Genomic DNA, 12571 nt, shown 5'->3' with positions numbered 1-12571 from the left:
AGAGTTGAGACAAGTATCAACATCGATCGGCATGTTTACTGCCAACACTTAGTGTGGATCAATAAATGCGCTTAACAACACCAAATGATGCCAGGTGGCTTTTTTTGCGAGCTGAATCGCTAGCTCGCTTTCAGCGTCATGCGATAGCTACGGTGATCCCGTTTATTTTCAGATGAGGAGCACGATGAAAGATTCGTTGCCAAGACCAAAAATTCAAATGGACCTCCGCATCTTTCATTTCATTTGTTTATCCATGCATATGGATAATCTGGGTAGATTGAAGTGATTCACAATCCAGACCAAAAAAAAAAAAGGGCTTTCCTTAAAAGTGTTTCCCCTCAAAGTCAAGAGTAACCCTAGAATTGTAAATATGAAGTCAGGGAGTTAAAAAAAAATAAAAAAAAGTCTTTAGTCCAATTTGTAATGAATGACTAGTTATGAAATATCTCTCAGTTGTGGGAAGGGAATTTAGCGGGTTGTTTAAAAATATGAGCATTAAGTATTTAACCATGCTTGTTTTCACAAATCTTATCCAAAAGGCTTAAAGTGTCTTTCATTGGAGATTTGTTGGCTTTATTTCCAGCTACTGAGACGCCCATATCGTTCCATATATCTTCTCCGTGCGTGTGTGTGTGTGTGTAATAGCATTTGGCACTCTCTTCTTGTGTGTTTGACTTCCTTTCATGTGACTCACACAACCGCCACTATGCCCGGAATCTGAAGTCATCCCAAACACAGGACCAAAACAAGCTGTGCTGCCAATGTGGGCGGATTTAAAAAAAAAAAAAAAAAAAAAAAAGGCCCAGCTCAAAGTCAGCATGAAAGCATTTCGTGTGCTTCATCAATCAGTCCACTTTTCTTGGACAGGCAGTGTGATTAAGTGGATGTTTTTAACAGTCCCAGACCTTTTTTTTTTAAATGTCAAATAAAAAAAGTCACATGCCACAGTGGGACCCTGCTAGAACCATAATGAGGTCTGAGATATTTTTAACTGCTGCCAGAGCAATAAAATGTAAATGCGAGTTTTTAGAGGACAATTCAGGATGTCCCTCGTGCCAATTTTTGCTCTCAGGTATTAGCATCTTCTTTATCTCCAGTCTTGTTCTTCCAAAGTCTTTCCATCTTTATTTACAATGTCCTCCTGACGACTGGCTGAAACCAGATCAAACTGGAGAACGGACTTTTAATAGCACTTTTATTTCAGACGGAGTGAGGCGGTTAAGAGGGAAAGAATGAGGATTGGAATGCTTACAGGATCAATATGTACATCATGGAAAGAAATGAAAGTGCAGTCAAATAAAATGTCTAGACCGTTTCACAGTTTTAAAAATGACATTGGCCCGTCAAAACGAGTTAGAAAGACTACAGACAACATTCGTGGTTTTGGTTTCAACTGGCGAGAAGGATGCCGCTGACGCATTTTGACGTTAGGGGGGGATCCCGAAAACGTAGTGCCCGTTAAAAAATAAATAATTAAAAATATTGTGGTTGGATTCAGTTCTGTACATACACTTGCAGCGTTGCAAAACGCACTCGCAGTCACTGGTTGGACAGAGAACGCTAACTTCCATTGAAGCGTGTGAAAGATGTCCTCCATTTTGGTTTCCTCGTGTGGCCGCCTTCGTCGTTTAAATAGATTGGCAGGTTACGCAAACTGTACTACTCGCCGCCCAACAAACCGCTTTCTAAAACTCCAAAGCTTGGGATGAAGGCGGTCGGGCCAACTTTTGTGATGAGGGACGGGGGGGGTTGGGAGCTTGTCTTCCGACTCCCGCAACTGGATTGTGTGATGAGATGAGAATGGAAAGGCCCGTCGCCCTCTTCCGCGGATACTAACGATACCGCAGAATCACCGGAACTGAAAAGGACAAGGGAACACAAAGACCATTCGTATCTCCGTAGATTCCGTTTGATTTGATTCAGTGAGCTTACTCACCGATTATAATCAGCAGGAGCCCCACCACTACCAGAGCGATGATCATCTTCATCTTCATGTTCCGCCACATCATCCTCCTGTGCAGCTGTTTGGCTCGGCTGCTGAAGGCCGACGCGTTGTCCGATAGGCTCTCTGGAAAAACGAACAAAACAGGACACGTGAGCGCCGAGACACTGTTTGGACCTCGAACTAAGGTGACTCAGACTGCTGTTACGCAAGCTTCCAGAACACATGAAAAGTTGCCAATTTATTCACAATGGAAGAAAAACACATTTGCAGCCTACTACTTAACACTGTCATGCTCGCCCGCTGCTGAGGGGGACAAAATGTCTTGCACATGTGTTGTTGCTTGCCCAGATGCAACAATCGCTTATTCATTCATGGCAACGATACGGAAAACCCATTTGGATCGGAAAAATCCTTTTCCGAGCCCACCGAACTGAATCAAATTGACTATTTTCGCTAATTGTTGTGCGCGGGTATCACAGGTGAGGCCTCACCCGACTTGTCCTGCAGGTCGTCGAGACGCTCGCCCCTCTCGATCACCTTGGAAATGTTCTCCTGCATCACGTCGATCACCTCGTCCACCTGCGACTGCACGCTGAGCGCCAACGAGACACCAAAGAGTCATTGACGTCGGTAAATATCATTTTAAATTCATCTCACAAAGTAGCTTCCGCTAACGACCCAGGCTAAATTAGCTCCTCCCCTTTTCTGGGAAGCTTTCAATCACTTCTCCGTTCTCGCACAAGTTAGATAACAACGTGGCTCTGTTACACAATGCGCTAACTACCTGCAAGCCTCCGCTAAACACAAGTAGATTACGTAATACGCAGGCACAGGCACGACACACCGATTTGCTTCGTGGGAAAGAATGCGCTTGGACTCACTGTTTGATTTTGTCGTTCTGGCCTCCCAATCGGGGTCCCGTCGGGCCACGCCTGGGAGACAGGCAGAAGGAAATCATTTTAAAAGTGGATGCCTACTCATGTCCGGCCTGTATACGCGGAAGCAAACTGACAGAAAAAAGTCTTCCTCTTCATCAGAGTCTTCCTCGAGTAGGTTCCTCTGTGAAGACAAAACAGTCAGATTAGAATTTGTTTTTGGGTGAGGTGCAACTACGTGGTCGGATTTACGATGATGATCTGCTAGCTGTCTCCACCTGAGCCAACATCAAAAGCACAGAGTCCGCGCCAACAAGGGAGCGGATCCAAAGTGTGAGCCTGGATCAGGTGGAGCAGACCCGAGTCTAAAAGAAGCAACGACACCAAACACTCGACGCTATTCGTGGAGATTCAACGTGGACGGCTGCATTAAATTCCTCACAGGAGGAGAATGAATCCCGCGGGAGATCGCTGTTGCCAGGAGAGACGGCATCTCTCTTTTATTATCTAAATATGGCGCATGCATTGACAGGATGTTCCGTGAGATTATGTGGAGTGTAGACTACATTTCCTGCAGGTGCTCTGGAATCACACAGACGGGAGGATGACAACCATTATGTAACCCGTGGTGATGTATCCACAACAAACCAAAACAAGAGGTCAGATGGGGTGCTGGGTGTTGTGAGGTAACAACCTGATGGCTGAACATTGAAAACTGGATGCATGATGACCCATGAGTATAATTCAATGAATTAATTATGTGTTCAACATGCATACTCGCCCTCTCGCTGCGGATGGATCCCGTGACCTCATCGTCGTTGAGATGTCTCTTGAACTTGGGGGGCATGTTGTCGTCAAGCTGCTGATCCTCCCGATCGGGCTCCCTCTGCGCCATTAGGAGAAAAAGTCAACTTCATTAGGTACAGCCTAGAAATTGATTTACAGGTTTAATACAATTGTCACAAAACATTCTTGCTGTCTCCGGTCAAGCGTCAAACTTATACCATCGAGTCCGGTTCAGTTTTGAAACGGTTGCGCTCTCCGCGTCCGATTCTGGCACTGCCACTGGAAACTCAATGGGATGACGTTTCCAGTAAACACTCAAGAGAAGCTGCTACAGTGACGGAAGAGAGAAAGGGGAATAGAAATAGCATGTTAGGAATGGAGAAAGGAAAAATCGTTAGTAGAGAGCAAGTGAAGTATTTCTGGGTTGAGGTTATCCAAACGCCCAGCTCAAGACCCAAAATAGCAATGGGTGACCCAGTATAAAAAGGACCCAGGTGGGACTCTATGTAGGGGCCACTTTGGGGCCTACACCTTCAGTTTGGAGAACCCTTAAACGAGGTTTTAATGTGAGGATGCTTGAAGACGAAGGAAGAGTATGTTTACGTGGATGTAAGGATGCAAAAGTGTATTACTGAGGAGGAAGGATGTCACAAAGGAAAAAGTTTTAAAAAAAAAGAAGCAGATATTAGAAGAGGAAAGGCAGGTTTATCCAAAGGAAGGATGTAGCGAATCATGAATAAGAGCCGATTTCGTTTTCCTTCCTGTCACACATCTCCTTTGTAAAATCTATCAAATAAATCCCAAATTGGATCCTTTTTATTTCACCAATACTTCCCTTGTACTTTAGTAACAAAGCAAATGCTTTCAAGCGCCATGTGAAAGACAACCTTGCATATTAAAGGAGCTGTGTCACTGCTCGGTGCCATGTCGTAGCCTCCATGCGAAGCTACGGATGCTAACGCCACCGCCGCCGCGGGCAACAGAAGAAGCAAAACCGACGTAGGAGGAGGACTCACGCTTTAGGGTGGCAGATTTCTAAGAGGTTTCATCAAATGATGTCCAAGAAATGGACCATTGTGGATGTTAGCCGATCTTCCGTTGCTATCGCCGCTTCTGCTTTGTGATAGCTTGACACTGATCAGCTGACCGGGAAGTTACTCGTTAAGCCGCACCCACTCTCCACAAAATATACAATACAGGGCTGTAATACAGTAAGTTTTACTGATATTTATAAAGAAACGAGAAAACGTGTCTGTTTTATAGGAATAAGACAATGCTTTACATTTAGTCATCGTAAAGAAAGCCAGGTTGCAATGTCTTGTCTACACCTCGCCTGTAGATGGCAGCACTCAGTTTATTAAGCGCCCGTAAAACGAAGAAGAAAATACGACAGCCGGAAGTACGTTTTTTAAAAATGGCGTCAATGTACTTTCGCCACGTTTTGTGACTAAAGTTAAGTGTGTTTATTTACAGATAAGGCCAAGGCTGTTTTCGTTGTGAAAGTCAGCTGTTGACATGCAGCGCGTCAACGAGCCTCATCCACTGTTCGGAGGCGCTCTGTCGGCCGTCCTTCCACATAGCGCCGCGGACGTGAGCAAGATGCGGGAGATCCCGGACAACCAGGAGGCGTTCGTCCACACCCGAACCGACCAGAGTCTCATCGTGGAGCTGGTTGAGTACCAAGACCACGTCGCGGACCATGACGCAGCCCGGCACCACTTTGAGGACATCGCGGGTAGCAACGCAGCCTCGCAGCCCGACGCGCAGCAGGTGACGGACGTGGTCGCCTTGCCCAAATCGTCACTCTCCCTGTCGGCGTGCAGCTCCGCTTGGGTGCTGACGGGAATCCAAAGCGTGTCAAAGTATAATGAGACTGCGAGGAACCGGGTGAAGCTTCACCTAGGCGTGTTCCGACTGCCGCAGTTCGGCACCGACGTGCTGGTGACGTTCAACGACCCGCAGATCATCTGCCCCGATAGTAGCAGCATTCCCGCGGCTGTGGGACCCGGCGTAGAGCCGTGGACTGTGGAGAACTTCCAGGAACTGCTACAATCCCTGACTCTGCATAACCCAGGACTGTTTGGCTAAAAGGTTTGGGTCTAGAAACTTATGGACCGCGAGAGCAAATCAAGGTAATGTTTGTAAAACATGATACAACAAATCAGGAAGGACGCATCACATGGTCAAAAAAATAAGTGTGTTTCTATACATGCAAAATTAAAATAAATGCGATAAAGTCAAACGCCAGATTTTCCATGGTGCAGGTTGACTTCCACGTGAAAAAAGTAAAAGTCAGGTCCGGTCACACACTGATAAACTGCACAGTCACCAAGTAAGAATGTTCCCATCACTTTGGAAGGAACAAAACAAAAGGTTTATTTCCCTCCCCTTCTGTTCAAAACATTTATGGAAGGTTATTAATATACCGCTTTTGGAACAAAAACAGAGCGTCAGACATTTGGTATGCAGCACAAAGCTCTCTTTTTATACTCCTGTGGCTTCTTGTTATTTTTTTAAAGGAGCGTCTCGAGACTTTCATGTGTGTCAGGTGCACTTGTCCGCCCCTCTGGAAGCCTCATCAAAACCTCATCCTCTTGCGCAATCGTGACCGACTGAGACTTGATTAAGTCACACAGCCTTTTTCCTGTTTTTCATCTTAGGCTCAAAAAAGCAAAACTCGCTCTGGACTCACATTGTGCATGTTATTAGCACAAGATTTAAATTTTTAAAAATAATGCATAATATCTAAAAAATTGGTTGGCATCAGATTGGTTTTATCAATGTGAAAGCACATGACTTTGTGTTTGAGCCCCACGTGCACCGCTGGTGCTGCACGTGGACACTTCCAGTCTCATTTGAACTTCCTGTGACTCAATGGGTCATTCAATATCCAAATTCCCATGTTATTGCAGTTCAGTTTGGGCTGCAGACCCCAGCCGGCACCATCCAGCCTGAACAATCATCATCGTCCCTGGGCTGTAATCTGCTGCTCTCATCAGGCCTCTGGAGCTTCTCTTGTGTGATTTATGCTCCTTTAAGGTTGCATCTTTTGTGCTTGGAACTTACATTGCAACCGGAAAGTATTCACAGCCTTTTGCCACAATTTGTTAGAACAGTTTTTTTTCTGTGTGAATTGACAAAAAAAAATACAGAATACTGCAAAGTATTCAAAGACTTCATTTCCCCCCCCCCCCCCCCACACTGTTACAAACTTTTTTTTCCCCATTCACAATCTTATACACAATGTTAAAATGCCTGTTAGTACAATGTTGTGTGCATAATTTTGAGGATACTGTTGCAACATCAACTGTGGGAAAAGCAAAGCACTTTGAATAGTTACCGGATTCACTGTAACCCTTGCCAGGTTACTTCTTGATGAGCCACTGAGGAACAATGAAACAGCTCTTATTCACTTGTTGAAAAATTTGCATAGTTTCTGCATGATGTAACCCCCCCTCCCCCTCAAAATAAGACATGTTAAAAAAAAAAAAAGAAGAGGAAAACATTTATTAGGAGCAAATGACTGGAAGCACTGTTGTAGAATCAACTCAACCGCAACAACACGGGCCAGTCAATCATCTGTCTTCTTGGCGTGTGGCGAAAAGTGCTCCGACAAAGCCGCTAGCGCTCGGTATCGGTGAGAAATGGAGTTCTTGACTGTTTTAGGCAACTCCGCGTAGCTGGAAACAAGGAAAGGATGATATTGTGGAAAATTGACTTTTTAACGCCTGGCTTCTATACAAACAGTTGGCTCTCCTGCCCACTAATCAAGTGTGATTTATTTCTTAATTTTGTAAAAAAAAAAAAAAAAAAGAATCTTTCATGTCATTAAGCTTTTTTTTTTTAGCACTGCTATCAATACACTAATAGAACTAACTCTACAGTGCTGGACCACAGTTGATCTCTGGCGCCCCCATTTGGTAGGAACATAGCATAAGCCCTTACGTTTTGTCATAGCCTTCTGGCTGGAAACATGGGTCCCATCCAAAGTCTCGAGGTCCCCTTGGTTCCACGATGTGGCCCTAGAAAAAATACAAATGACATCACATGAGACAAGCATTAAAAGGTGACAGAAGAGAGATGAGCTAGACCTGTGTTATTCCTCTGAACAGCTGCACCGGCTCATCTTTTCCGGACGTAAACGCAAACGTGCAGAGGGCCCATGCGGATTTATCCTCAAAGCCGGCGAGAAGTTTGTACAAGCCTTTGAAATGAACACACGATGAGAGGTTTGCTATCAAATAGTATTAACGACATGACTATTGCTCACCTTCTGGCTTGAGTTTATCCAGGAACCACTTTCTGTAAAACAAAACAAGTTCGAATTGCATCATGATTTAAATGTTAAAATATAATGTATATATTACATGTAAGGGCCTGGCAAGCCTCCCAATGCTTTGAAACACAGACAGGTGTCCTCCACGATAACCGGACCCTCAATCTGAACAAAAGCAACACAATAGGTTTTCAGAACAACAATGCAGGCAAAATTGACTAAAATGCATTGATGCTTGCATCCAAATTTGGGTTACGTGAATAATTAAGATGTGCCTCCATCGAGGCTCATTTACACATGACCAATCATAGTAGTGAGTCATTGTACCTGTTTTGCAGCCTCCTTGCACTTCTGTATGGAAATCTCATCTGGCTCTCCTTGGTATTCAGGTACTACATGGAGAGTGATGCACATGAGAAATAAATCATATTCTTTCAGATTTAGCATAAAAAAAACGTACTTACAATCAATTTTCATCGAGATAAGTTTGTATGGAAACGTGTCGCCAAGAATTTGAATTACCTGTGAATGAAATAATTGCCAATCGATTAGTATGGCTTGGCTGCACCACCACAAACATCCAGCAGGTGTCTCTGGTATGCAAGGAGCTCCGAATCGAATCAAATTATGCATTTTTGGGTGCCTACGTGTCGTTATTTAGATCAGTCTAAGCTTACTTCTTCAAGTTTCTTCGCGTTGCCAGTAACAAACACCACGCTACGTCCAGCCGGCACCGCCATGTTGCTGCCTCAGCTGCTTCTTCTTCTTCGTTTTCTTCTTCGATGGTTTATTGACCGGGTGGACAGTTTGAAACAGAATATAGAACAGGATACGTGTTGTGGTTTAACAATACATAATTGTCTTAAAAATACGTATTATAATTAGAACCCCAATTCGTGTTTTCTTGTTTATTAATATAGACTACAAAAGAATATTAAACTAAAAATAATTTGGTCTGGTTTTAGTTTCACACGGAGTACCGACGGCAAGCACTGAGCAACAACCAATAGAAAGCAGCTAGTCAAAGATTGACCAATCGGTGAGAGCGCTTGAAATAGACTATCCAATCAGATAGCCGTACGTCCTGTAATGCAGTCCGAGCTAAACATTGCCATGAGGCCGGCACAGGAATCGGGTTACCAGATTTTTTTGCACAATATTAAAAAAATAGACAAAGGTAAAATATAAAGAATGAGTTTATTACCTCGAACTGCCGAGGAATTCAGCTCTGCTGAGTACTGGGAAAGATTTTTTAAGAAACGTGGAGAGAAGTCATTCGAGTGGTATGGAGACTACAACAAACTATGTGGCGTGTTGCACAAGTACATCAAAATGCAGGACAAGGTAAACAAATCCTCAGTATACAGTTCTGTCTAGGTCTTCATTTGATTTTAACAAACCTGATCAACAACAAGCCATTTAAATGACAGCTAGCACGAAAACTGTACTTGTAAGCTATGCCTATAATGTTGATTTTCAAACTTGATTATAATTCACACTGTGAGAAAACAGTTTGTAAACGTTTGTTCTTGAATGGTACAGTCTTAACAATAGTTGTCACATTTTCTATTTGAGGTACTGGTGGTGGGCTGTGGAAACTCTGAATTGAGCGAGCAGCTTCACGATGTGGGCTACAAGTACCTGACCAACATTGACATCAGCGAGACCGTGGTGTCCCACATGAACCAACGCAATGCCGAGCGGAGGCCTGACTTGAAATTCCAGCAGGTGGACGCTACCCAGATGCCATACCAGGATGCGTGTTACCAGGCAGCTCTGGACAAAGGCACCCTGGATGCAATGGCTTCAGAGGAAGGAGGACAGCTGGCGAGGAATATGCTCACTGAGGTACAACTGGAATTACCCCGAAGTAACCTTCAGGCGTAGCGTTAGGATACGTTATGTGTGTCTTTGCAGGTGGGTCGTGTGCTCAGTGTTGGCGGAAGGTACGTGTGTATCACACTGGCCCAGGAAAGTGTGATCCGCCTGGCCGTGGAGCATTTTGTCCAACTGGGCTGGGCAGTGAGGCTTCACTGCCTTCAAGAAGAAACCAGCGCCGAAGAGGACGGCGACTCCTTCGTTCTGCCCGTTTTCATCCTGATCTGCACCAAATTCCGCCAGCCCATGCCCACGCCCATTCTGGAGTTTTGCCTCGGCGAAGACGGCACCCCGAATCGTCTGGCGCTGGCGGCCCACTTGCTGGCGACCGTGCGAGAGCGCCAGGCTTATTCTGTCCTGAGGAAAAGGCTACGCACCCGCACGGATGTCGACGCCGGCGCGTCGCTCACGCTTTGCCACGCAAAGACCGGCTTGCCCAGATACACTCTCACCGTGCAGGATTCACCCCCGACCGCTAAGGTGCCAAGGTTCAACCAGTTTGCCATTTTCATTGGTGAGCGTTCTGTTTGTGTGTGTTGCAAGTCACAACATTAGGTACACTAACACAATCTCATGCAGTGATGGCAAAATGGCAGATTTAAACATCAGCTTCTTAAACACAGAGTTGCAAATGTTTGTAAGTAGTATTAAAAGTTGTTGCTATAGGTTAGCAGGACCGTGATGAAAATATCTTGATGTTTGTACCGTATGCCATCTTTCTTGAACCTCCTTTGTCTCTTGCAGTGCCCCAAGGGAGCGAGACGGCGTGGCTCTACAGCTCCAGCGAAGGTCGGCGGCAACTGGCAGCCAGCGCCAACTTCCGCCGCCTGGTTGTCGTCGCCATGCATAGGAATCAAGAATATGCCGACATGCAGGCGGTCCAATCGGAACTCTCGCCCATGGTGATGGACCTGGCCCCGCCGGGAATGCCGGATAATCAGCAGGTGGGTACTGAGAATTGGAAAACTAGTTTGGATTTGTTAACCAGATGTTCTTTGTTTGAACTCAGGTCCCGTTTCTGTCGGTGGGCGGCGACCTGGGTTGGCGGGAGGAGGTGAGCAGGGGTGTGAGCGAGCACAGCGGCGAATACTGCGTGGAGAACGTCAGGGGGGAGGATGGCGAGCTGTACCGCAGATTGGTGTTCCTGTCCAACGCGGCTCTGGTGCAGTCCGAAAGTCGTCTCGTCTCCTCTAATAGCAGTCAGTTGATTCATTTTGCTTGTTACCTTTGAGGTTCAAAAGCTCATAAGTTTCAAATTCAAAACAAACTCATAAGTTTCTGTTCCTTCAGCATCGGGTCATAAGAAGAAGAACAAAAAGAAAACCAAGCAGCCATCATCGACTTCCCTGTCAGTGCACAGCGGCTTCCTCTGCTGTGCCCACCACGAAGTCATGGTGGCGGGTCTTGCCATGCTGGGCATAGGCAAGGAAAAAAACAAAGGTGAGGTGCCATATGCATTTTCACTGTGCTCAATTTCCTTTCCTAGCTTGACTTGTCTAATACCCATTAACCTTTTCTCTCGAAGACGTCCCCGTGTCAGTGCTAGTGGTTGGACTCGGAGGAGGAGGCTTGCCGCAGTTTTTGCGAGACTTTGTGCCCGGTGTGTCAGTGGAGGTGGTGGAACTGGACCCTGTGGTGCTGGAGGTGGCCAAAGAGTGGTTCCACTTTCGACCGGACGATCAACTGACCGTCACGCTCGGGGACGGCCTTGAACGTATCCGTGCCCTGGAGGAAGAAGGTGGGGGACGCAGCTGACGTAAAGTCCCACAACAAAATTGCTCATACTCGTTTTGATTCCAGGTGGTCCTTTGTTTGATGCCATCATGTTCGATGTGGACAATAAAGACAGCACGGTGGGTATGAGCTGTCCACCTGCTGCCTTTGTGGAAAATTCCATCCTGCACAAAGTCAGCAGCCTACTGACCCCTAAAGGTATTATGTAATAGTGACCTTTAAATTGTTTGTTGTTGGTAACCAGTGACTTCTGCTATGATAAATAATAACTAGCTTAATTGTTTAATAGTAAACATTTTCTATAAATCTTTTCTTTGGCTTTTTAGGAATTTTCATACTCAACCTGGTGTGCCGCGACTCCGCCTTGAGGAAAGACGTGCTGGAGCGCGTAAGCGGCGTGTTTCCCGCGATCCTCTCACGAAAGATCGACGGGGAGGTGAACGAGGTGCTCCTCTGTCGCAGAGAAGGCAAAAGCGAAAGCGTCCTGCCCTCGCTAACCCAAGCGGGTCACGATCTGCAGAGAGCCCTGCGCTCCGGTGTGACCCACAGCCCGAAAATAGACATTGCCGAATTGTTGAAAGATATGAAAGTGGCGTGAGGGTGAATGGGACAAAATGTTAAAAGCAAAGAAGAAATATGAAATTTTTGGTTATTGGGAGCGGTGAGGACTGAAATGTATGTACAAAAAATTTCACAGTTACATTTTATTTTATTGTTGATTTAAAAAAATAAGGGGAAAAAGAATTGAATCCATTTTGGAATACGGCTAATGTGGGAAAAGAGAAGTGCTGTGTCTGTGAATACTTTTGTTTTTTTTGTGCTTGTACTATCGCAAAGTAAAGCAGCAGTGCATTTTATATCATCTGAATGTGTTTTATCTTGTTTACAGTCTGCATTATTTCACCCTTAATTTTAGCAACCAGGGATTCCATTTCACTCCCCTCAGGGTGCACTCTTGTGCCCCCCCCCCGCACACACCTCACTGCCTTGGAATGAGGAAGCGTTATATGCAGTAGAAGTGAAATTGACTCCCCACAAATTCCTTTTTTCTAATTTGCCTGTATTGAAGAAGGAACG

The 12571-nt window shown here is 45.4% G+C and overlaps 4 protein-coding genes across 8 annotated transcripts; 2 read left to right on the top strand and 2 right to left on the bottom strand.

The window, feature by feature from the left end:
• Positions 1 to 1178: 1178 nt before the first annotated feature.
• Positions 1179 to 4759, bottom strand: vamp4 (vesicle-associated membrane protein 4). Of its 2 annotated transcripts, XM_037249028.1 has the most exons (8): positions 4623 to 4740; positions 3825 to 3931; positions 3602 to 3706; positions 2958 to 3004; positions 2827 to 2877; positions 2437 to 2537; positions 1937 to 2068; positions 1179 to 1858 (listed from the first exon to the last, which is right to left on the bottom strand). In XM_037249028.1, exons 2-8 carry the CDS (start codon positions 3825 to 3827, stop codon positions 1833 to 1835), a joined length of 465 nt encoding a protein of 154 aa, XP_037104923.1. In that variant the 5' UTR covers positions 3828 to 3931; positions 4623 to 4740; the 3' UTR covers positions 1179 to 1832. The 2 variants fall into 2 exon arrangements, with proteins under 2 accessions (XP_037104923.1, XP_037104925.1); XM_037249030.1 differs by lacking the exon at positions 3825 to 3931 and having other exon boundaries at positions 4623 to 4759.
• On the top strand, positions 3609 to 6713 carry rangrf (RAN guanine nucleotide release factor). 4 transcript variants are annotated; one of them, XM_037249026.1, is made up of 2 exons: positions 3609 to 3740; positions 5080 to 5853. In XM_037249026.1, exon 2 carries the CDS (start codon positions 5122 to 5124, stop codon positions 5692 to 5694), a length of 573 nt encoding a protein of 190 aa, XP_037104921.1. In that variant the 5' UTR covers positions 3609 to 3740; positions 5080 to 5121; the 3' UTR covers positions 5695 to 5853. The 4 variants fall into 4 exon arrangements, with proteins under 4 accessions (XP_037104921.1, XP_037104922.1, XP_037104919.1 ...); XM_037249027.1 differs by lacking the exon at positions 3609 to 3740 and adding an exon at positions 4983 to 5005; XM_037249024.1 differs by lacking the exon at positions 3609 to 3740 and adding an exon at positions 6519 to 6713 and having other exon boundaries at positions 4987 to 5738.
• A 139-nt stretch (positions 6714 to 6852) lies between these two features.
• On the bottom strand, positions 6853 to 8791 carry itpa (inosine triphosphatase (nucleoside triphosphate pyrophosphatase)). The gene is made up of 8 exons (XM_037249023.1): positions 8560 to 8791; positions 8347 to 8404; positions 8210 to 8274; positions 7974 to 8047; positions 7877 to 7908; positions 7698 to 7810; positions 7552 to 7628; positions 6853 to 7286 (listed from the first exon to the last, which is right to left on the bottom strand). The coding sequence occupies exons 1-8, from the start codon at positions 8620 to 8622 to the stop codon at positions 7178 to 7180; spliced, it is 591 nt and encodes a 196-aa protein (XP_037104918.1). The 5' UTR covers positions 8623 to 8791; the 3' UTR covers positions 6853 to 7177.
• A 282-nt stretch (positions 8792 to 9073) lies between these two features.
• mettl13 (methyltransferase like 13) lies at positions 9074 to 12351 on the top strand. The gene is made up of 9 exons (XM_037249001.1): positions 9074 to 9226; positions 9458 to 9730; positions 9800 to 10274; positions 10505 to 10704; positions 10770 to 10959; positions 11051 to 11200; positions 11286 to 11498; positions 11561 to 11692; positions 11821 to 12351. The coding sequence occupies exons 1-9, from the start codon at positions 9074 to 9076 to the stop codon at positions 12090 to 12092; spliced, it is 2058 nt and encodes a 685-aa protein (XP_037104896.1). The 3' UTR covers positions 12093 to 12351.
• The last annotated feature ends 220 nt before the right edge of the window (positions 12352 to 12571 follow it).

Source organism: Syngnathus acus, chromosome 4, assembly GCF_901709675.1.
Source record: "Syngnathus acus chromosome 4, fSynAcu1.2, whole genome shotgun sequence".
NCBI classification, from domain to species: Eukaryota; Metazoa; Chordata; class Actinopteri; order Syngnathiformes; family Syngnathidae; genus Syngnathus; species Syngnathus acus.
The sequence above is the reverse complement of the archived record's forward strand: the minus strand, read 5'-3'. Positions and strand labels throughout refer to the sequence as shown.